At 31.6% G+C, this 23356-nt stretch overlaps 2 protein-coding genes across 2 annotated transcripts; both read left to right on the top strand.

Annotated features, from left to right (window-relative positions):
• The first annotated feature begins 2559 nt into the window (after nt 1–2559).
• LOC115996333 lies at nt 2560–10083 on the top strand. Its single transcript, XM_031235537.1, has 9 exons — nt 2560–2816; nt 3151–3240; nt 4342–4751; nt 5576–5655; nt 5787–5917; nt 6273–6314; nt 8365–8946; nt 9046–9180; nt 9385–10083. The coding sequence occupies exons 1-9, from the start codon at nt 2613–2615 to the stop codon at nt 10024–10026; spliced, it is 2316 nt and encodes a 771-aa protein (XP_031091397.1). The 5' UTR covers nt 2560–2612; the 3' UTR covers nt 10027–10083.
• Nucleotides 10084–11861: 1778 nt separating this feature from the next.
• Nucleotides 11862–22860, top strand: LOC115996022. The gene is made up of 6 exons (XM_031235165.1): nt 11862–11867; nt 11932–12204; nt 12732–12779; nt 15701–15988; nt 22435–22741; nt 22838–22860. The coding sequence occupies exons 1-6, from the start codon at nt 11862–11864 to the stop codon at nt 22858–22860; spliced, it is 945 nt and encodes a 314-aa protein (XP_031091025.1).
• Nucleotides 22861–23356: the final 496 nt, after the last annotated feature.

Genomic DNA, 23356 nt, shown 5'->3' with positions numbered 1-23356 from the left:
TATATATATATATATATATATATATATATATATATATATATATATATATATATATATATATATAGAGAGAGAGAGAGAGAGAGAGAGAGAAGCTGATTCATATGCGGTTATTACTTTCTGTGCGATCGTGCGACTTTGCACCACCAGGGTGTGGCGCATTTTTCAATCTGAGTAGTGCTGATAAATGCACAACAAAGTTGTGGTGCATTTGAGTATACATAGTGATGCAAAGCCGCATGACTGCACATGAAGCAGTAGTCGCACTCGATCTTGTCCATATACACACACATGAGTGCCAAATTCCACTACTTTTTAGGGATATTTTGTGGCAAATTTGGATTGGAATTGTTATTATTATGTTCAAAATACCTTGAATCGTGATAAAATGTGATTATGGACTAACTTTGAGGCCCTTTATATGTTTTGTGGGAAATTTGGGCTAAAACATGGGTAAAATTGGCAAAATGGAGCAAAATTAGAAAGGAAGCAAAAGCCTGCTATTACAAGCTCTATTATGCAAATAACAAAGCTCGTAAATTCCATGATCAGAAGTGCAATGCTACCATTACGAGCTCTATTACGACAAAGGGAGTTATGCACGTAATAGACTTCGTAGCATCATAGCTACTTTCTCAACCTACTAAGTCAACAGTTGACTCCACTAAAGCTCGAACCCATTCCATTCCCATCATCTATGTGAGAGTATTTTTCGGGACACCGAATGCCACTAGACCACAATATCTTTGACATCATATTCCCATTCTTACTGTTACGAGGCATGTTACAGACGTAATGAGCCTTGCAATGCAGGCGTATCCGGGAACTATAAAAGGAGTTCTTACTTTTTCTAGGTTTTCCTTAGACTAACTTTTGAACCTCTTTTTTCTGTTATCAATTTCAAACACTTAACAGCCCGTTTGGTTCGCTGGAAAATATTTGAATGAAATAGAATTCAAATTCCATGGAAAACAATATACCAGGAAAATAGATTCTTTTGATTCATTGGTGGAAAAGAAATTACTGGGAATATGAATTCCATTGTTTGGTTGGATTTGGAATGGTAAGGAATTATGAATATAAAGATCAATATGCCCTTAACAATTAATAGTGAATATATTATATTAGTATTGATGAGGGTAAAATAGTCCAATTGCTCAATACTTTCTTTCCAAATCCCTTGGAAAACAAAATACCACCTTCTAACTAAGAATTTGTTTTCCTTCACTTTTGGGAATTCAAGTTCCAATAAAAAACATTTTAAATCCAACCAAACAACGGAAAAATACATTTTCCTCCACTTCATGGAAAATCTTTGCCCCCCAACCAAACACCCCTTTACTTTTCAATTTCACTTTACAATTACACAATTTACTTTAATTTCAGTTGCACAATTGGAATAAAGGATTGAAGAATTTCCATTTCAATGTTTTTTTGCCCACTTTGGGATCTGAAGTGATTTTTTGTTTTCAAACTTAAGGCACAGTACAACTGCACTATTTTGGCTACTTTTTTTATTAACTAAAAAACACATCAATTTTAATTTATTAACAAAATTTATTGTATATATTGTATATATCTATTAATTACGTACACTTAATTTAAACAATACATATCTCCAAATTGATGCTAGCTAGGTAATGCCAAATTCTTTTTTTTTTCTTTTTCTTTTTTTGCAGTGCAAATTAAGAAGACAAAAAAAGCAAGAATATAGCAAAAAGAAGAAAAGTATAATCACCCAAAGCATGCAATAGCGTATAGAAATTGTATTTTGGAGAAGAAGCTTGATCAAATCTAAAAAGCAACTTCTTGAAAAACCTAATTAGAATAAATTCTCATCACCAACTTTATTAACGGAACAAGCAATTTTGGTATTTGGTACTTAGGAAAGTTTTTTTTTGTTTTTTGAATACTAATAACTCTATTAGAATGCAATATTTGTTCATAACTACTTTACCTATTGAAGCAAGTATTGCCTCCACTGAGACTCGAACCCACCACCTCTCGTATAAAGAGAAAGGTTTAATGCCACTAGACCACAAGGTCCTTGGCGGTACTTTGGAAAGTTAGTTTGTAACTTTGTATAAGTGATATACATGCATGTGTGACATACAAGACACTCATTAATTACAACATTAAATATATTATGCAAAAGAAAAAAGAAGAAAAGTAAAAGGCACAATTTGTTTAGTAACCACTTTATTCTTGAACTACTACTACTACTACTAATTTAGCAGGTTAACATGTACAAGTTGAATTAGTTGTAAATTAATACTAAATCTAAAATGATAAGGAAGGAATGAAGTCAAACTTGAAGCAAGGAATTGACACCTTCTGTCTGGCAATTGATTTTACTGTTTTTTTTTTTTTTTTAAATTTTTTTTTATTGGAGTAGACTTGAAGCAAGGAATTGAAGATGAAAAAAATTTCTAATCGAAGTAAACATGAGGTAAGGAATCGAACATAAAAACAATATTGTGCCATTTGATTCCTAATTTCATATTGCTATATAAGAGCTGAGGCCGGCCAGGTATTGAAACACATACATGTTATAGGAAGAAGCTATCCTACAAGTTTAGTAACTGTCAAAAATCAACCCAAGCTAACCTCAATCCATGGCAACTCAACCTATATCTCTATCACAACCATTGATTTCACAACCACCAACTGTGACAAACATGGAGCTTGATGATGACGCTGCAATCGCGGATCAAGTAAAGGCTACTCATCATCATAATGCATATGGTTATGGTGCCACCAATTTGAATGAAAATTTTGTTTTGAGCTATGCCGAAAATATTCTCAACTTTAACCACCTGGTCTGTCGTCAACTTGCTTATCGCTCTAATTCATATCTATATATACTCTATTGAAGTGTTTTATATATACTGTATTCATTCCTGAAGTGGTAAATGAATTGAATGTACTTGATCCTGTTATATATAATTAATTTCCATTTTTATGCATGGCAGGTGATAATAGTTAGAGAATTATATTCCATGGTTGTTAAACATTTTGGATGTACATATAACAAAATCCATCTAAGCATTTACCTAATTTTTACATTTATATTTGATAGTTTTATAATAACAAAAGTGCATAACACCACTCCTTATTAGCACTAATATAATGTGTATGACTAAATGTTACTAGGTTTCTGGAGAAGTTGAAAAAGACATGTTAATGCCACAAAAGCGCATTCACAAGGAACTCTCGTACCAAATGCTACAGCTTTCTTTTGAGGTAAGTTTTTAGTATTATACTTGGCACACCATATATAACTCCTCATTATTGCGCGCATTTGTTTAACAATATTATTTAAATGTAATAGTGTTTTAACGTTTATATATATATATATATATATATATATATATATATATATATATATATATATATGTTTAAATGTGGCCGCGCATTCTCGTGAGGTCGTTGCAGTTCACACCACTCATTGTTAGAAAACGCACCACAATGAAAATAGACAAAAACACCATAAAACACGCCACACACCCAAAATAATGTACCATAACTCCCCTGCCCCTAATGGTGCATTTGCTAATAATGTGTGGTGTATATTTACATACCTAGTTGTGTATTTTTTGATGAAGCGTACCTAATGATGCGCATTTGTGTGGTGTATTTTCTAACGTTGAGTGGTGTATATTTGTATACATAGTGGTGCCGCCGCACTGACCGCACGTTAAAGGGCGGCCACACCTGATCATGACCCTATATATATATATATATATATATATATATATATATATATATATATATAATCAAATGAGAAAAAGTCCTTAAAGGAAAAAATTAATAACTAATCTCAGTCTTACATTTGGACAAATTGGATGGATCCAATCAAATTTTTAAAAAATAGAAAAGGCGGTGATATTTTAGTAATTATTCCCAACTTTACCATGTAAATTTGAACACTAAAATTTGTACTTCACAGAACGTATATTTAATTGTTCATGTATGTATAGTAAAGTTAATGATAATTACAAAAATATAATGTCAGTGTGTGTTTTTCTAATATTATCAGATCCATTGAATTTTTACAATTATAAAGCTGAGATTGATTCATAATCTTCTCATGGGATCGTAAGACTATATATATGTTTGTGTGAGATTCAACTATATATTATCAGCTTAATCTATTCTATTATTTGAAATAGAAAGTATACTTCAATTATTAATATTATTTTGCAAATTTTCTTTTGTTCAATATATTAAATATTTGTATTATACTCGTAATATTATTCCAAGTCCTTAACGACTAGATGATTATTATATTAGCGTTTTCTTGATTTTAATTATTATGTATGTCCGTTATATTATTTTTTACAGGTAGCGTTTAAGTGTTTGAATAATATTGATAGTCACTCAGCAACACTCCATCTGCTAAGCATGCTATCCACCTACCCTTGGGACACCAAGGTAGTCATGATGCTTGGAGCTTTTTCCTTAATATGTGGACATTATTTCATCACTGTTTCTCAACGGCACTGTCGCCCAAAAAAGTTAGCAAACATGTTCGCAAGTTTCAAGGAAAATCTAATTGCTAATGCACCATCTTGTCATATTGAGAAATTAGTTGGGGATAATGATTCTATCATCAAGTTCATTATCGATCTCGTCAAGTGTGTGAGTGAGCTTAATCAACCACCATCTTTCTCTCCACCACAACCGTTACTTTTGGCGACTTATTGGATTACCAGGAACATTCTTACTTGTTCCAAGCGTATTCTTTATGTTGAGTAAGTATTTAATATAATTTAATATCACATCTATCATTTCATGCATGCTCTAGAGATTATTGTTGCATAGCTCACTCTATTTAGTGTCTAGTACACATCAATAACTCATAGTGTCTGGATCAACGCTTATAACTACTATATGCCAAAAAGCTATAATTAGTAAAGTGACGAAGAAACAACTTTATTTCCAAGGGCGGGTCCTATCTACAGTCAGGACAATGGAAGCTCTTATATATGTATATACATAGTAAACGTTTATATATAAGTACTAAATATAAGTAAATTTTAACAAAGGATATGATGAGCTAACTTAGATGGTAAGGTATATGATTTCTATCTTAAATGCCAGGAGTTTGACTCCTAGAGCATAGATCTTTTTTATTACATTTTGATGTATTTTGATTTTTATCCCTAGCTAGTCAACAATATTATTTATGTCTCCACCTCTAAGCAATTTTTTTTTTTTCAAAATATCTCAATCAGTTTGGCCTCTAAGTATTTCAATTTTTGTTTTTTCAAAATTTCTCATTAGTTTTAATATTTATGGCTTGGTCTCTAAGTATTTTATTTTTTTCTCAAAATATCTTATTATTTTTAATATTTCGGCCCTGCTGGAAAAGATTTCTAGATCCGTCCCTATTTATTTTTTTATACTTGCATAACAGTCAACACCATATTTCATCAATATTAATAGCAGGATGTTTGTTAGACTCGACCCTCCAACACGTAGAGTATAAACTTTTTTAGTGCGATAAAAGCAAAAGGTTAAGTTTATTAATTAGGGTTTCTAATATAATGTTTCAACATATATTATTCTCTTTCAGGTCCAAAAATGAGATAATGGAAGATTCCACTTTAATTGCCAAATCCAAAACCATAATCTCTGCTTGTTGCCCGTTACTAGGTTTGTGCCAATCAAATGATAGCTTTCAAACAATATAATTATCATGTATTTTAACTGTCAAGACCAAAAGCAAATTTGATCTCTGTGTTGTACATGTTTTAACTGTACTAATTATAGTTTTGTATTTGCAGAGGCAAAGAGAACAGAGAAATCTTACGAAGCATTATTGCATGCTTTTAGTAATTCTCATAATAACCTTGAAGTTCTCAAGCTAATATTCAATGTCAATGATGTTTATGAGAACATATTTCTGTATTGTTCGGTAAGTATTTGAATTTTATTCTCCTAAATAAATATATTCAAACATATATTGTGCATGTGAACAAATTAAATTCGTGCTGGCATTTTGCACTCCCAGTATTATGTAAATCAAATGTTACTAATTTGATTAAGGAATCATGCATACGAAAGTCATCTTTAATTACGGAGTAATAATAACTATATTGTAAACGAACGGATCAAACCCTATTTAAGTTAGTCATGCTGATAACTTGATAATCATAAGATTACAAGTTCGATCTTAGTAGTAGCGGTATATTGGTCTTCTTAATTAGTTTGAGCCATTCAGTTATAAACAACATAAGCAGATTTAACTCTTTGTGGTCCTTTATTTGCAGGTTAGACACATAACAAGTGATTTTTCCAGTGAACACCCTCTGGTAATGACTGTGAGCCTCTCTCATCACTTAAAAAAAATAATATAATGTAAAGGGGCAATAGTAGAAATAGTGAACAGGAAATTAAATTTTCTACTCCATATTATATTATTATCTACTTCCTTACTAATAAAATAGAATTACATAGTAGAAAATTAAATTCTAAAAATTTGCTACTATATCTAAACTAATTTTTGTAGTCCTAAATTGTTCATGTTATTTTATGTATATTATGCATAGTATTTATTTTCATTAGATACTATTTTTATTATTATTTACTATTTTTTTGTCATCGTGAACAACAAAATAACAAAAAAAAAGTACAATTACCTATATATATATATATATATATATATATATATATATATAAATTATTCTTAATTATCTATTAAAAAAGATTAATTATTTACATTCAATAAGAATTTTCGATTAAATATAATATGTACAATATATTAATCTAAATTATTTATATGGAATTTATTGTTTACAAATATTAACAAATAAATAGTAGGAAAAAAATCCGGGCACCACCTATTTAAAAAAATTCTATTTATTTTTAGATATAAATCTACACTATGTGGAATAAGAATGGCAATTTGTCCCTTCTTCGATGAGATCCCTGATCCCCTGCCCTACGAAAACGTGGATGGGAAAAATTTTGGAAGAATGGGGACAGGGAAGGGATACCCATTCCGCTCCGTCCCCCCCCCCCCCCCCCCCCCACACCCACACCCACACACATATTTAAGTATTTTAATTTTTGAATTTAAAACTTAATATTTTTTATTTTTTATTATTAAAAATTGTACCAAATTAATAAATACTCTTGACTAGGAGTTAACCAGGACCGTCCCCGTCTAATTCCTGGCGTGGATGAGGATGGAAAATATTTTCAATTCCCCGCCAGAGATGGGGTAGGGGTCACAGAGACGGAGAGGGGGAGTATAATCCCCGCTCCGTTGCCATCTCTAATCCCGATCTTATATTAGCACTTATTACTAATGTTATTGTTATAAATATTAAAAAAAAATATTGGAACAAAATATTAGGAAATTTTTACAATCTTAATAAGAGTCAATAAAATTAGGGTTCTAACAGGAAGAAAAAAAATGTTGGTAGTAATTATTTCTTTAAATGAATGGTTCATATTATTTTGATTTTAATAATTTTTTATGATTTTCTTTCTTTACCCTTTATTATATTATTTTATTTCCTTAAATAACCCCCACATTCCGTTAGTATAAACTTTAGTAACCGAATATTTCGTTAACTTTTAACTTACTCATTAATTTCTATAAGAAAAGTCTTTGGTTCGAACCTAATCCCAATCAAAATTGGCATAATTGTTAAACATATATTATGAATATGTTATAGTATATTATTCCTTACTTTCAAATTCATTAATTAATCATATTCATTATATTATTCATTGTCTTCTTTTTACACTATATTGTAATTAAATACTCCGTATCAAAGTTATAATACATACAAAATAATTGTATATGTTTATTTACTATTCATAACATAGAATTTTTTATAAAATAGATTGGAGCAAATCATATTAACTACTTGGGAGGATTTGTTGACAAAGAAGATATTCAAATAACCAAATAAATTGAAGAGGGAAACCACCTTGTAATATTTTTTGGACTACATCACAGCTGTTCACTTTAAAGATAAATCGTATTTCTTGATTAATATGATTTAAAATATATAAATTTTTATTACCAAAAGTAGTATTTATTTATACTATCATTTTTAAACTAAGTATTTAGACTATTGTTTTTTACAAAATTGAATATTTATTTTAGTGACAATTATAATCAACATCTCCTATATTATATTGCATTGATGTACTTTGAATTACCAATTTAAATAAACAAATCTACCTATGCATAAACATCTCATATATAATCTTGTATTGATATACTTTGAAGTACTTATTTAAACATAAATATTGGGCATTATCTATTCGCGCATGGCGTGTGAAAAAACTGACAATTTCAGAAATTTATAATGAAGTTAACCTGACCTCTATATTTGTACATATCAGCCAGGTAATACAGAACTGGTTCCACTCATTACATTAGAAAACAACAGGGTGCTATTGATAATAATGTCAGACACAAATCTCTCCGAGGCCGCTTTTTTTTACCATCACTTGTCCAAGTTCAAAATCAGCCCTTGGAATATTTTGATTCCAATAATAGATTATCCTCAAGTTTGGACTGAAGCAAGGATGCCATCAGTAAGTATAAGGATGGGATTAAAGTTGTTGGATCCATGCAAAAGGGTTACACCTCAATTCATTAGATTTGTGAAGGAGAGATGTGTTCCGAGTTTTCAAAGTGGTGGGGAACCTATTGTTATTTCACTTGACAGTCGTGGAAGAATTGTTCATACTAATGCATTGCACATGATCCTGACGTGGAGAGGAGACCTTGCGTTGGATACACGCATTGCTGATAGTGGAAACAATTTCAACTCTTTATTACAAAAAGAGTTGACGGAAATGACTTTAGGTGTTGGTTCTGTCATTGATGATATTGAGGAGAGGAAACATGACTTGGTTAATCGCATTAGAAAGATCATTAATGATTGGAGATATGACATGAATATGAGGATAAAAGATTCGGTATGTTTCTCTCACTTATGTTTTATATATAGTTTCAAGTCTAAAAAGCTATGTAATCTAATCTTCTTTATTATTAATATTTATTTTGTTATTGTTCAGGATTCTTCCTATAAGTACACTAGTAAGAATGAAGAAATGCTTTGGGATAAACAGACATGGAATCTTAAATTTTTGGGTAATGACACAGGAATGTTCAGACATGATTATGGCATACATAGCTGGATAGCACTTTGGGTAAGTCCATTTTTAAATCGCTATAATTGAAACCAAAATAGCTAATATGAAAGGAATAAGTATAAACATATAATTGATTTTAAATTGCATGTTGTCCTCACCCTAACAAAATAATTATTTGAACATTTTGATGCTTAATTAAGTTTTTATTTGTGTTGCACATTTTATGACCCGGCAATAATTTTTTTTTTCTTTTTTGAATAGACCGCATTCAAAGATGACTTTTTCTTTTGCGGAGGGAGTGATGTTAAATGTATACAAGAATTCGCAATGAAAGTGAAGGAGGTCAATTCTGAAATCCAACTGGATATCAAATTTGCATACATTGGAAATAACAAGAAAGCAAAGTCACTTGTGCATAATATGAATGGTTATGCACATAATCTTGATAATGATGCAGAGTATTTGTTGTTTTGGACACGACTTCAAAGTGCATTCCTATCAAGAATTAATTATTTAAATAAGAATGGTCGTATTGAAGATGAGGACAAAATTTTTCTTGGACTCCAAAAGTTACTAGCTTATGAAGCTAAAAGCACAACATTTGGAGCATGGGTTTTGTTAGGCAAAGGGGAAGAAGTCATAGCATGTGACTTTGGTGACAGAATGATGAGAGTGATGAATGCATACCCAAAATGGAAGAACAATATAGGCAGCAAAGGTTTCAGCCGAGCATTCAAAGATTGTTATGAGAAGCTTGCTTCTTCTCAGGATCAACATTCTTGTTGTACTCTTGAATATCCATTAACTTTGGATAAAATACCAGAAGATGTGAAGTGCCCTCATTGTTCTCACCATATGCATAAATTTGTAACTTTCACATGTTCTCATGAGTGTTACTTATGATGATGACTACTAATAAATTCTTAAAGCCCTTTTATGATATTGAATTATGTCCGATCCTTTTCTGTGTTTAATTTCCATTTTTGTTAATTTTGTAGTTCTTATCTATTTTAATTAAAATTAAATATGCACTTCATTTTTTTTAATGATTTTATTTATACTTCCCAGTAACATGAATCTTATTGATTGACTCATGCAAAAAGGGTTTACAATTTTTATTTTCTTATTCTTCTCTACTTTCAATAAAATCATGATATATGATGGAAGTAAAACTTTGTTCAAGTACACTTGACATTTTCCTCTAACATGAATGTAGATACACTAAAAATTTCAAACTAAATAGTAACAAAATATAAAAAGGAATCAAATACATTAATGAAATGATAAAGCTGAAAATTAAGAGAATTTCCTTAAGAGAATATAGGACTGAACATAAGATCACTACTAGAAAAATGAATATAGAAATATGACTTTTCACTACAGTTATTAATAAACATGTAGTGTATAATTGAAAAAAAGGTGCAATAACAAAACCATAAATAAATATATGAAAAAACGGTACAATTTTTAAAAAAAAAAAAAAAAACGTATAGTGGTCTCTTAAAAAAAAATGTGGCTACTTCCGCCGCACCCTCTTCTCCTAGAGGATGTTGTGGAAAAGAAATTCCTAAACAAAAACAATAAAAATATTATGTATAAAAGTATGGATGCAGGTGAATATGAATGTTGAATCTTGTTAATGATTTTTGAATTTTTATTTTTATTTAATTTTGAAATTTGAACATTTTTGTGAAGACTTATTGCGATTAAAAGTTAATGTGTGGCATAGACAAAATTAATATTTTTTCTTTTGAATTTTTGTTTTTTGCTATTTCATATCCTAATATTATGTATAAAAATATGAATGCTGGTGTGTGTGTGTCTATATATATATATATATATATATATATATATAGATTTTGGTTCAAATGCGGCCGTGCTCTCCCGTGTGGCCGTGCGGTCACACACCACTCAATGTTAAGAAACACACCACAATGAAACACACCACAATGTTAAGAAACACACCACAGTGCATATTTGTGTGGTGTGTTTCTTAACATTGAGTGGTGTATTTCGTAACATTGAGTGGTGTGAACCGCACGGCCGCACGGGAGAGCACGGCCACACCAGAACATGACCCTATATATATATATATATATATATATATATATATATATATTAATTTGAGTAAATATTTATTGATACTAAAAAAAGATGTACATTGGTCCAAAAGTGGCCATCAAAACCCACGAGGCCCATGGCCTTACATAGTTACATACAACAAATTATTGTGTGGACCATGAATGCAATATACATTTTTAAAATATTAAAAATACACTGTTTGTGGGCTAAATGTACATTATTCAATAATATATAAAAACTCATGTACTTTCAAATAATGTACTTTACGTATACAAATAATGTACTTTTAGTATATTAAAAATGTACTTTCACTACTACAGATCACATATAACATCGCCCTTTTAATGTCGGTTAAATGAAAAGACGACGTTGAAAGTTAATTAAATTTATAAAAAAAAAAAAATTAAACAATTTAACGTCGGTTATTTGTTAATAACCGACGTTATAAATAACAAAAAAAAAAATTTACTTAACTACTACGTCGGTTATATTGATAATCGAAGTTGTATTGCATTTTATTATTATTATTTTTTTAAATCAATATGCGACATTGGTTTTTACTATAACCGACGTCGTATTGTTATTTTTATTTATTTTTTATTAAGCTGAAGGCGATACGGGGTTGTATCGCTTAGAAAAAAAATCCTTAACCTACGATGTCGGTTATTATGAATAACCGACGTCGTAGGTAGTTAATTAAATTTCTAAACTTTAGACCATAACCAGTTCGAAACCATTTCATACCATTCCCATTTCGGAGCTTTGCTGCCGTCGCAAAGCCACCATTCACACCGTCGTCGAGTCGCAAGCCACCGCCGCAGCGCCACCCATTGCCGTACCGCTCACCTTCTTCGTCTTCTTCTTCACTGTTCGAACACCCACCCCGCCACAACAGAGACACACCGCTGCAACAAAGCCACCGCCGCACTTCCCGCAACCACACAACACCGCCGTCGACCGTCGCCGCATCTCCCACAGAAGGGCACCACCGCCGCACCAGTAAGTTTTTTTTTTTATATTTGAATTATTATTTTAATTTTTGAATTATTATTTTAATATTTGAATTATTGGAGTTGAAAATAATTATATTTGGAATTATTTATTAATGTATTTCGAATTTTAGGAATTATTAGGTGTATATTTTGAATTTTATAAGTTATTGGTTATATATTTTGAATTTAGAAAATTATTGTACATATATGGTGTATTTTAGTAATTATTATATTTTTGAATTATTGTCAATTTATTTCGAATTTTGGTAATTAATGTTAATATATTTTGAATTTTAGAAATTTTTGTGTATTTTAAGAATTATTATTATTATATTTCGAATTATTGTTAATTTTAGTTTTTTAGTGTGAAATGTTTTTTATTAGTTTTTTTATTTTTAACTTGTTCCTCAAACCTAACTTTACACAATTTGGAAGTGTAATAATCTAAGCATAATCATATATATTTTTATTTTCTTTTTTCTTTTTTTCTTTTCAATTTTAATATAAGTAAATCGTGGTTAAATTTCATTGTAGGTGATTAGTTTGATTCGAGGTTTGCTTATTGACGTGGACAAATCTTTGGTGAGGTAAGATCTTTATTTATTTATTTTCCTACGAACTTTCGGCTTTCACTTGTGCATCCGGTGATTGGTCACACTGTGGTCTATGCTTATTTTTTCGACATTCTCTTATGCATCCGGTGATTAGCTACATTGTGGTCTATGTTTAAATTAGTTTTAATTATTATATTACAATGATTTTAGATTGGTCACACCATGCTCTATGTTTATTTATGTTTTCGGCTTTCTCTTGTGCATCCGGTGATTAGCCACACCGTGGTCTATGTTTAAATTAGTTATAGTTATTATATTATGATTATTTTAGATATTTGTTGAATCAATGATTGAAGTTTAATTAGAGTTAACATTATTTTAGATTGACTTGTCATAGATAAAAGTTCGATGAATGCTTCTCGGGTTAGTAAGGAATATGATGACGGAGTTAGAGAATTTTTGGACTTCGCGGCAAAATGTTGTCTTCCGAATAATAATGGGAGGTTTTTTTGTCCTTGTAAGAAGTGTTGTAATTTAACAAAACTAAGTGCAGACTATATATATGATCATCTAATTTGTGATGGAATTAATCTAAGTTATACAAAATGGTTATGGCACGGTGAAGGGGAGGAGAGACTAGCACAACTAACATGTATGTTGATAACGAAGCAAATGAAGATGATGAGTCTGAAGATCGATTGGATGAGATGTTTCACGATGTTGGAGAAGAGCTCACCAATCGATCAAATGAGTTGGATGAATTATTAAGTGATTCAAAGCAGCCTTTGTGGCCAGGGTATAGTAAATATACTCGGTTATCTGCTGTTTTGAAATTATTCAACTTAAAAGCTGGGAATGGATGTAGCGAAAAGAGTTTTACTACTTTACTTGAGTTATTGAAAGATATATTTCCAGAAGGTAATGAAATTCCGAAGAGTGCATATGATGCCAAAAATATTCTTTGTCCCATGGGTATGGAGTATAAAAAGATACATGCTTGCCCTAAACGATTACATATTGTTTAAGAATGATTACAAAGAATTGCATGCATGTCCAATCTGTGGGGCATTTCAGTACAAAACAAGAGAGCATGTTGTTGGTAAGGCAAGTTTGAAAGGGCCACGAGCTAAAGTTTTGTGGTATCTCCAAATTCTTCCAAAATTTAAGCGTATGTTTGCAAATCCAAGTGACACGAAAAACTTAACATGGCATGCAGATCAAAAAATTTCTGATGGCAAGCTTCGGCACCCGGCTGATTCTCCTCAATGGAAAACCTTTGATAATATTTTTCCTAAATATAATTTGGCTGAGTCTAGAAATCTTAGACTTGGACTTTGTACTGATGGTATGAACCCTCATGGAAACCTAAGTAGTAAGCATAGCTCGTGGCTATTAATTTTGTTGATTTATAATCTACCTCCTTGATTGTGTATGAAACACAAATATATATTATTGTGCTTGATGATATCTAGGACAAAATAACCAGGTAATGATATAGATATATTTTTGGCACCTTTGATTGAAGACTTGAAATAATTGTGGGATGAAGATGTGCTAGTGTTTGATGCATACCTGAAAGAGAATTTTAAGTTGCATGCTATGCTTTTCTGCACAATCAATGAGTTTCCAGCTTATGAAAACATGTTTAGGTATAGTGTCAAAGGACATAAGGCATGCCCTATTTCACTACAAGAAAAATCGCGAATCGCGACGGAATTTCGCGACGGACATTATTCCGTCGCGAATTGGCGACGGATATGGCGACAGAATTGATTCCCTTGCAAATTCGCGACGGAAATGGCGACGAAATTTTATTCCGTCGCTATATTTCGCGCAATGAGAAATAAACCTCGCGAAATGTTGGCGGCAAAATATTTGCGATAGAGTTTGCGACGGATTTAAGTTACGTCGTCCTTTTAGCGACGGAAAGCACGACGGAATGAAATTCCGTCGCGAAAAGGCGATGCAATTGACGACAGACTTGCTTTCGTCGTGAACAAGAAGAATATATTTTTGGGCTTAGTTAGGTCGCGACGGAATGTATTCCGTCGCGAGTTATTTTGTAAATTTTAGTTCTCTCCTCTATTAAACGACGCCGTATTACTGATTTTTTTTTTTTTTTAAATTTAAGCCCTAAAACTTTTAATTCCAGATTTATTTTGAAAATTTAATCTCAGCCCTATATTCACGATAGAGTCCACGCTTTAGCCTTGAGTAGCAGTCGACCGTCCACGACCACGAAAGAGACTCCAAAGCTGCACTGCCGTCCACCGTCCACGACCGCCGATCATGACTGCCGTTCAAACTCCGAAGCTGCACCGCTGTCCACGAATCGGAAGCTGCACCGCCGTCCACGACCGCCGACCGCCGACCTGTCACCGCCAGCAGCCCACTCGTAACTCGTAAGTGCGTTCAAATTTGTAGAGCAAAAGAAAATTTAGAAAATTCCCAATAAATTCGTAAGTCAGTCGTATGAAATTTTAGGAAATTTCTAGAATATTGAATTGTTTTATTTTTTATTGTTTACATATCCATCTGGTGAAATTTGGGCATAATAGCGGAAATCTCAAATTGCTCGAAGTCGTATGTCTTAAGAGCAGGTCCTGTTTATTCTTGTTCATAGCAGAAGAGCAACTTATTGTGTTTCCCAAGTAGGTATTCCAAGGATTCCCAACTTATTTTATTTATGTTAGATTTTATCTTGTTTTTCATGTGTGGATGCAATGGATAACTAAGTATAGTTCAATTTTGAATACATGGATGATCTGCATATGAAAATGTGTTTACGAATGTGTTTGAGAATACAATTTGAGATTTGAATTGTAAGTTTTATTAAGTTGTGAGAAACTGAAGTGTATTTGGGGATGTTTTTTTATGGGGTTCCAACTGATGCCTACTGAAATTTTATGCTCTAAGTGATCATAAAAGCTTTTACATTGTGTTTTGTAGAAATCTTTTGATTGGGATGATGCAAAAACAACTTTAGTGTATAATGCTTGGGAGATGAAGGCTAAAATAAGATATGCTGATTACATAAGCAGATTAAAGAAAAATACAAGACATGTCTATATCCCACCAGAAATATGGACAAAGTGGGATGAAGTTTGGAATTCTGAAAAGGGCAAGAAGAAAACAGAATTGGCTAAGAAAAACAGACGTGGAGGAGTTTTAAATGGAGTTGCTCAGTCTACCCATACCACAGGGTCAACACCTCACATAAAAGTTGCAGCTCAACTTGTAAGTTCATTTGAATTGTTTAAGTTATAAGTATTGTGTTATTGTATTTGGTTGAAAATCATAATTATGTGTTTATTGTGTTAAAATCAATTATGTCTTATTGTGTTGATTTAAAAGTATTACATTTACCCTTATAAGTAACAAAAATTTTATTCCTGATTAGTATTACATTTTAGCATATAAGTATGACATTTGTGCATATAAGTGTTACAATTGCACATTGATCCGACCCGACTCGATCCGTCTCATGGTGAGACGGTCTCACACAAGTTTTTGCCATTAATAAATGAGTCGTTAGTCTTAGATATCAAGAAATATCCAAGAAATCTTGACAACATGACAAAAGGTTTAAAAGTTAAACACTTTTTTTCATGCAAAAAGGAGATTTGCACACAAAAGGCGTAGCAATGGATTTTAAGGGACAACTTGATAGTGTTCTTTTGTGCAAAAATTTTTGTTGCAATATTATGCCGTTTATATTATTATGTTATTTGTGCTTTTTTGAAAATAGAATTGGAAGGTTAAGATTGTAAATTTTAATGCTCCAAAAATTGATATCATGCAATTATTCAATTAAATGAAAAATTATAATGAAGAACCAAATGTCATGTGATAGTATTAGCAAAGTCGTGACACTAAATGCTAAATTAAAAATCAAGGACTAAATATGAAACACCACAATAGTCATAGACTAAATTAAATTAAAATTTTCACTTGAAAAATATATTTGACCACCACTATCATTAAGGCATCCTCAATGATGGAGGATATTTGTGGACCTAATCCCTCTTACATCAAAACCAATATCTCATCTATCTCCAATATACACTCTCCCCGGTTTGAAAGGATACTTGTGGGGAATTTTCATCCAACGTCAATGTGCATCTTTTATTATTATTTATTTTCCATTTATTATAATTTTTAATAAGAAATAAATTATATATAATTATTATAGTTTATAATTAAAAATATTTATAATTTAAGTACAATGACCAAATGTAAACCTAAAGTTAATTATAGTTAATTTAACAATAATATATTGGCAATCTATAAATATTACAATTGGAATTTAAATAATAATATCATTGTAATAATAGTAGTATTCTAATAAGAATAAAATAAGTAATTAACTAATTCCATCTTGAAATTTGTAATGAATATTTATTTTGAAGGAAAATTAGCTATATATTATTAACTTAAAGCAGATATAAAATTTGGTGGTTCGTCATTCCACTCAGAGTGAAAAAGTCACGCCCCATTAGCTTTAGCGAGGGAATGGGCGATAACTTGGCTTCTTTCTCTAGATATGTACTGGACCTTACATCCAAGAATAGAAGAGACAAGACAGCACAGTCATATGCTATAGTCCCAACATAAGAACGACCGGAACCTACATTAAACAAGCTAAAAATTAAAGCAATTAGATTATACTAAAATGTGTCAAATTTGTAATGAATATATATATATATATATTGGATCATATGAGAACAAGTCTGTAGGAGAAAACTAAGAACTATCACAATCTTACATCTGAAAAAAATTGAACGCACTAGATAGACACAATCTTACATCTGGATCGGAAAAATTGAACGCAGTAGATAGATTTTAAAAATAAAATACGGAGGCAGTTTCGTAATTATCACCAACTTTACTATCAAACATGAACACTACAATCTGCTATTTATTATTAATGTTTTGCACATTTAGTGTTAACATTTTGCATATTTAGTATTAAAAGTTTGCACTTGCAAAAATTTGAAAGTACATTGGAATTAGGGTTTCGATTTTAGAGTTTTATGATGAGTTTTTTATTTTATTTGGTCCAGTGGTTCACTTTGTATTGCTTAAGGTCTAACATTTACAGTTTAAATTTAAATTTTAGCTTTTTGGTTGATTTTTACAGAATTTACCAGGATTGCATATTTAGTTGTTACAGATGGCATATTAAGTATTAAAGTTTGGACAGTGGAGTTGATGATAATTACGAAACTGTCACCGCGTTTATTTTTTTAATATGATCAGATCCGTCAATTTTTTACAGATGTAAAGCTGAGATTGGTAATTACAAATTTCTCAATCTAATTACATTAAAATTTCATACATCGAGATTAATTATATTAATGTAAGGTAAGACTCAATGTCTGCTCTTAACATATTTTGTACCTGTAATTAATAGTTTCTGTATGTAGTTAATATTTTATATGTTTTTAATTAGCGTATTATGTGCTTTCAATTTATTTTTACATATGGAACTGATTAATTATAAATACAGAATATATAAGTGCAGACACATAATTTTTATATCAAAGTCTACAATACAAAATGAACCCTGATATATGGTATACCGATTGCCAAAAGGTGATTTTTGGATTTTTGGATTGCACTATTCTTCCCAGACTCCCCAGTAAAGTGATTCATAATTGAATTGGATTTGCCTCCATCAGAGAGTAATGGTCCCCTTTATCAGCTTGAACTGGGCCTGTTGAACTTCCTTTGTGTTGGACTCATGTTCTCAATTTGAGTCTCACAAATCATTTAATCTTGAATCTACTTGACTTTTAGAATTCTGATCTTGAATTTATTGTTGTATAGATTTGGCCCTGTTTATAATTTATTATTATTTTTTGTGATGGAGAAACTAGTAGTTTATATTCAAGCGTGTGCATTGTATAAATCCCATCTTATAACCCTAATCGACAAAGAACAACAAGAAGGTAAATCAATTTAGGTTGTCTATAGCTGATCGACTCAAACCAAGCAGGTCAATAAGCTAGTTGTTCCCACTGAAAATAAAACTTAGAACATTATGATTACCAAGTCAACAGTTTAACCAAAGAATTTGGCTAGGATTGCCCATAGCCGGATACATAATTATTCTTTATTTATATATTACATTGATTTGGTAAAAAAAAAAATACTAGAAATAATTTGATTAGCTAACTTCTTTTCACTCTCAATTTCTTTTCTTGTTGCCATCTCTATCTTTATTTATGATGCTCTAAGCAAGCTCAAACCCTCTCCCACTTTTGTTCATGCCCCCTCTCACTCTTTTTTTATCTCACTTTTTTTTTTTTTTTTTTGTTTTTTTATCATGCTCTAAGCTCAATCCCGCTCCCACTTTTGTTCCTTTAGGGTCCGTTTGGAAAGCAAGAAAATGACCTCTGGAAAATGAGTCATTATCCGGAAAACAGCTTCATTTCCAGTGTTTGGATGTGTTAGGAAAACTGTCTTTGTGTGTTTAGTTTATTTTTTGGAAAATGGATAAAATTGTATAATTAAACATTGTAATTATTTTATTTAAAATATAAAAAATTATAATAATATTAAAATAATGTTATTTATTAAAAAATAGAATTTATAAAATAAAATAAAATAAAAATGTAGCAAAGGTTTTCGGCGGTTTCCCACCTCCTTGATCCATGATCATGGGTGGTATGGATTGGTTTTGGTCGAGAACATGCGAAATGGCCATTTTGGCGATTCCGGAAAATGACTTACGGAAAAAAATTCCATAAGTCATTTTCCGGAAAAATGAACTGATTTTCCTTGGTCAACAGAAAACATTTTCCGTTGATCACATTTTCCGGACATTACCAAACTCGGAAAACATTTTCCGGAAGCCATTTTACGGGTTATTTGCTTATGAGGGACACATGGGAAATTTGCTTCTGAGGAAGACATGGGATCCTGAGTCTATTTTATTGGAAAAGTCTCCTGAGTCTATTTTATTGGAAAAGTCTTAGTTTAATCGTCCAAGCGGAGTGTCTATTTTTATGGGTGAGGTGTTCACCCATTAAGGATCAAAATAATATAAGATGTGTTATATTATGGGAGTTCAAACCCACAACCTCCCACATATATAATATAATAACATAAGGATGAACCACCCAATCTATCAAGATCTTATGTATAAAGGGTAGGGAGCTCCACTTATGCATGGGAGTGCGCTGGAAACAAAATAGTGGGGGTACATGTGTGTGACCAAGAATAAAGGCGGCCAGATGTTGTCTATTTGTCAGCGATCTGTGAGTCCTACAACAATATAAATAGGGTGTCTTCCCCACCTTAAAGGGCATCCATAAGCTCACCAAACGCCTCCTTGTCGATTTGTCTGTGTCTTCTCTCTCATGTCGGCACGCCAGGGTTCGAGTCCTGTTAGTAATATATTTAGTTTTCTTTTATTTATTAGTCCTTTAGCTTGTGTTATTTATTTATTATCAAACTACCATTTTGGGTCCTATTCGATTCCTTAGGGCTATAATATTTATTATCGGTTGTTATGCCGTGGACCTGGGTCCAAAACGGCACAATTTTATGAGCTGAGGGTAACGGAGCCGTTAGTGGCACCGTTTTCCTCAGCCAATCAATTTTTTTTTAAATAAGGGGTATTACACTATTAATTTGCGATTCAACATTCCATCTTCCATCTTCACCATTCATCTGCGATTCACCATTCCATCTTCCATCTTCACCATTGAAAAATAAGTCTCCTTCCATCTTCACCATTCATCTGCAATTCATCTGCCATTTTCGCACCTTCATCCACCATTCTCATCGTCCTTGACAGCATTGTTCATCGTCATTTTGCAAGCATAGTCCACCGTAGTTTTCATCGCAATTTTGCAAGCATTCTAACTAGTATAATGAGTTTATTTAGAATAGGGTTTATATTCTATGTAATATAAAGTGTTGGGTTCAAAAATGGAGTTATATTGTAAACATGGAGTTTTTTTTTGTGAACTCGAGTTCTGTATTTGTGAATGCAGAGCTATGTTGTTGTGAACCTATAGCTCTGTGTTTGTGAACCTAGATCTCTGTATCTGTGAATGTATAGTTCTGTTATTGTGAACATGGAGTTATATATTTGTGAGCATAAAGTTCTGTATCTGTGAATGTAGAGCTATGTTGTTGTGAACATGGAGTTCTATTTTTTTGTGAACATGTAGTTCTATTGTTGTGAACTTAGAGCTTTGTACTGTGTTTGTGAACATTGATCTCTATATTTGTTAATGTATAGCTCTGTTATTGTGAACATGGAGTTATATTTTTGTGAACATAGAGTTCTGTATTTGTGAATGTGGAGCTATGTTATTGTGAACCTAAAGCTCGGTTTGTGAACCTAGATCTCTGTATCTGTGAATGCTGCGACAAAGACGATTTGCGAGGGAGAGCTACAGTTAACGTCGTTAATTTTTTTTTTTAATTTAAACAAAAGCTAATAAAATGGCGCTGTTTGGATCCAGGTCCACGACATAATTTGTCATTTATTATTTATGTATTTATTGAGCTACCATTTTGGGGCAATATTTTAGGCTTTGTACGTAATATTTCGAACCTAGCGTCCCAAGTAATAAAGTTGCTTTCTTCCTACTCTATTATGTATCCCTATGTTCGGTTTATGGTGGACCCGGTCCCATTATTAAAACCATGAGCTTCAATTCACTTTCCACCTCCTTGGCAAAGTACGGCAACTAAATTATAATACAAATCCAAAATCTTTATAATAAGGCATTTCTAGCCCAAGAGTTTCAGAGGAGAAAACTTACGAGTTATAGGGATAATGACGGTAGAGAGGAGCGAAGAAACTTATTGAGTAAATTCACTCCGCAACAAGTCTGATATTAGAAAAAATAATTATTACTATGTATTATGTTGATCAATAGTTATTGGATGCATGTCCCATACCTTTGGAGGGGGGACAAGTCGGACATCTATCCCCACAATACAGGTGCAAATACTATTACACCTGTATTGAAATGCAAACATTATATATATATATATATATATATATATATATATATATATATATATATATAGAAGTCTATTCAGGTGAGGACTAATGTATTAATGGTGTATATATATATATATATGGAGAGATCAAATGTGGTAAAAATTAAAAGATAGTCGAGATTTAATCTCAGTCCTTGATCTAATCAAAATCAAAAGCTCAGATTGAACACATATTAAAAAAAATGCTGTGGCAATTTGGTATTTTTACATTTAGGTCAAATTTATGGTACATGATTTTCCTTTTAAGATGCGTGGTTTTCCTTCTTAAGGTGCTTGGTTTTTAGCTTAAGGTGCGTGATTTCTGTGTTGTGTGCTTAAGGTGCGTCAGTTGTTGAAATTTAAGGTGCATTGGTCTAAAGATTTAGGAAACTTGTGTGGATGATTCAAATTTAATTTATTTATTTAATTTATTTTTTATTATTATTATTATTATTATTATTATTATTATTTACAGAAAGTCAACTTCGTTCTTTCACAAAACAACTTTTGCTTTTCAGAAAGTCAACATCATATTATGAACTTTTCAAGCATACACATACCAAATTCATAGTTGAAAAATTCAAACAAATTCATGTAAGTTTAATTTATTTTTAGTTTTTAAAATATATATATATAACTTCACATATATTTTGTGCTAAACTTCTTACATATTTTAGGAACAAGTTGCAACGCAACAGGAGCTGTTGACAGAAAATGGGGAGCAAGTGGATGATAATCAATTATACTATGATGCGATTGGTGGACATGACAAGAAAAGAAGAATTTATGGACTTGGTTCATATGGTTGTTCTATTGTTAACGGTTCAACTAGTGATAACATTTCTGGCAATGTGACCCCAACATCTCAACCACCCGACAATGCTACTTCTACAAATGTACAAGATGAAATTAAAAGTTTGAAGGCTACTATATATATTCTCCTTATGCAACAACGACTTGATTCTAGTGATGGTGGGAGAGCAGGTACTTCATCATCACCTCCATCTCAAATTTATATGGATTGTTGTTTAGACTTGAATTAACTATTAGATTGTTGCTTAGACTTGAATTGACTATTAGATTGTTGCTTAGACGTGGATTGACTATTATTATGTTTTAAATGTGGTTTGATAATATTTTACACTTTAGTACTTTTTAAGTCAATATTTTATTTTAGAATTAATAGTGTCTTTTATATTATTATAGTTTAATATTACTATTTAAATTACTAATTTAATATAAATTTTTTAAAAATAATTCAAAAATTGCGACAGAATATAAATTTTGCGACGAAATATTTGATACAATAAATGCGACGGAATTGCAATGGAATGTAATTCCGTCGTTTTTTTGCAACGGAAATTGCGAAGGACTAAAAATTATGACGATGGAATATTCATTTCGCATATGACGATGAAAAATTTTCCGTTGCTAAAATTGCGACGAATTTACGACAGACAAATTTCCGTTGCTAAAATTGCGACAGAATAATTCCGTCGTCATTTCGCGACGGAAATTATTTCGTCGCCAATTCCGTCGCGATATTTTGCGACGGAATTATTATGTCGGTTATGTTTGGCAAACCGAGCTGAAAAGGTA

The sequence above is a fragment of the Ipomoea triloba genome, chromosome 11 (assembly GCF_003576645.1).
Source record: "Ipomoea triloba cultivar NCNSP0323 chromosome 11, ASM357664v1".
NCBI classification, from domain to species: Eukaryota; Viridiplantae; Streptophyta; class Magnoliopsida; order Solanales; family Convolvulaceae; genus Ipomoea; species Ipomoea triloba.
This window is presented reverse-complemented; position numbering and strand designations above follow the sequence as displayed.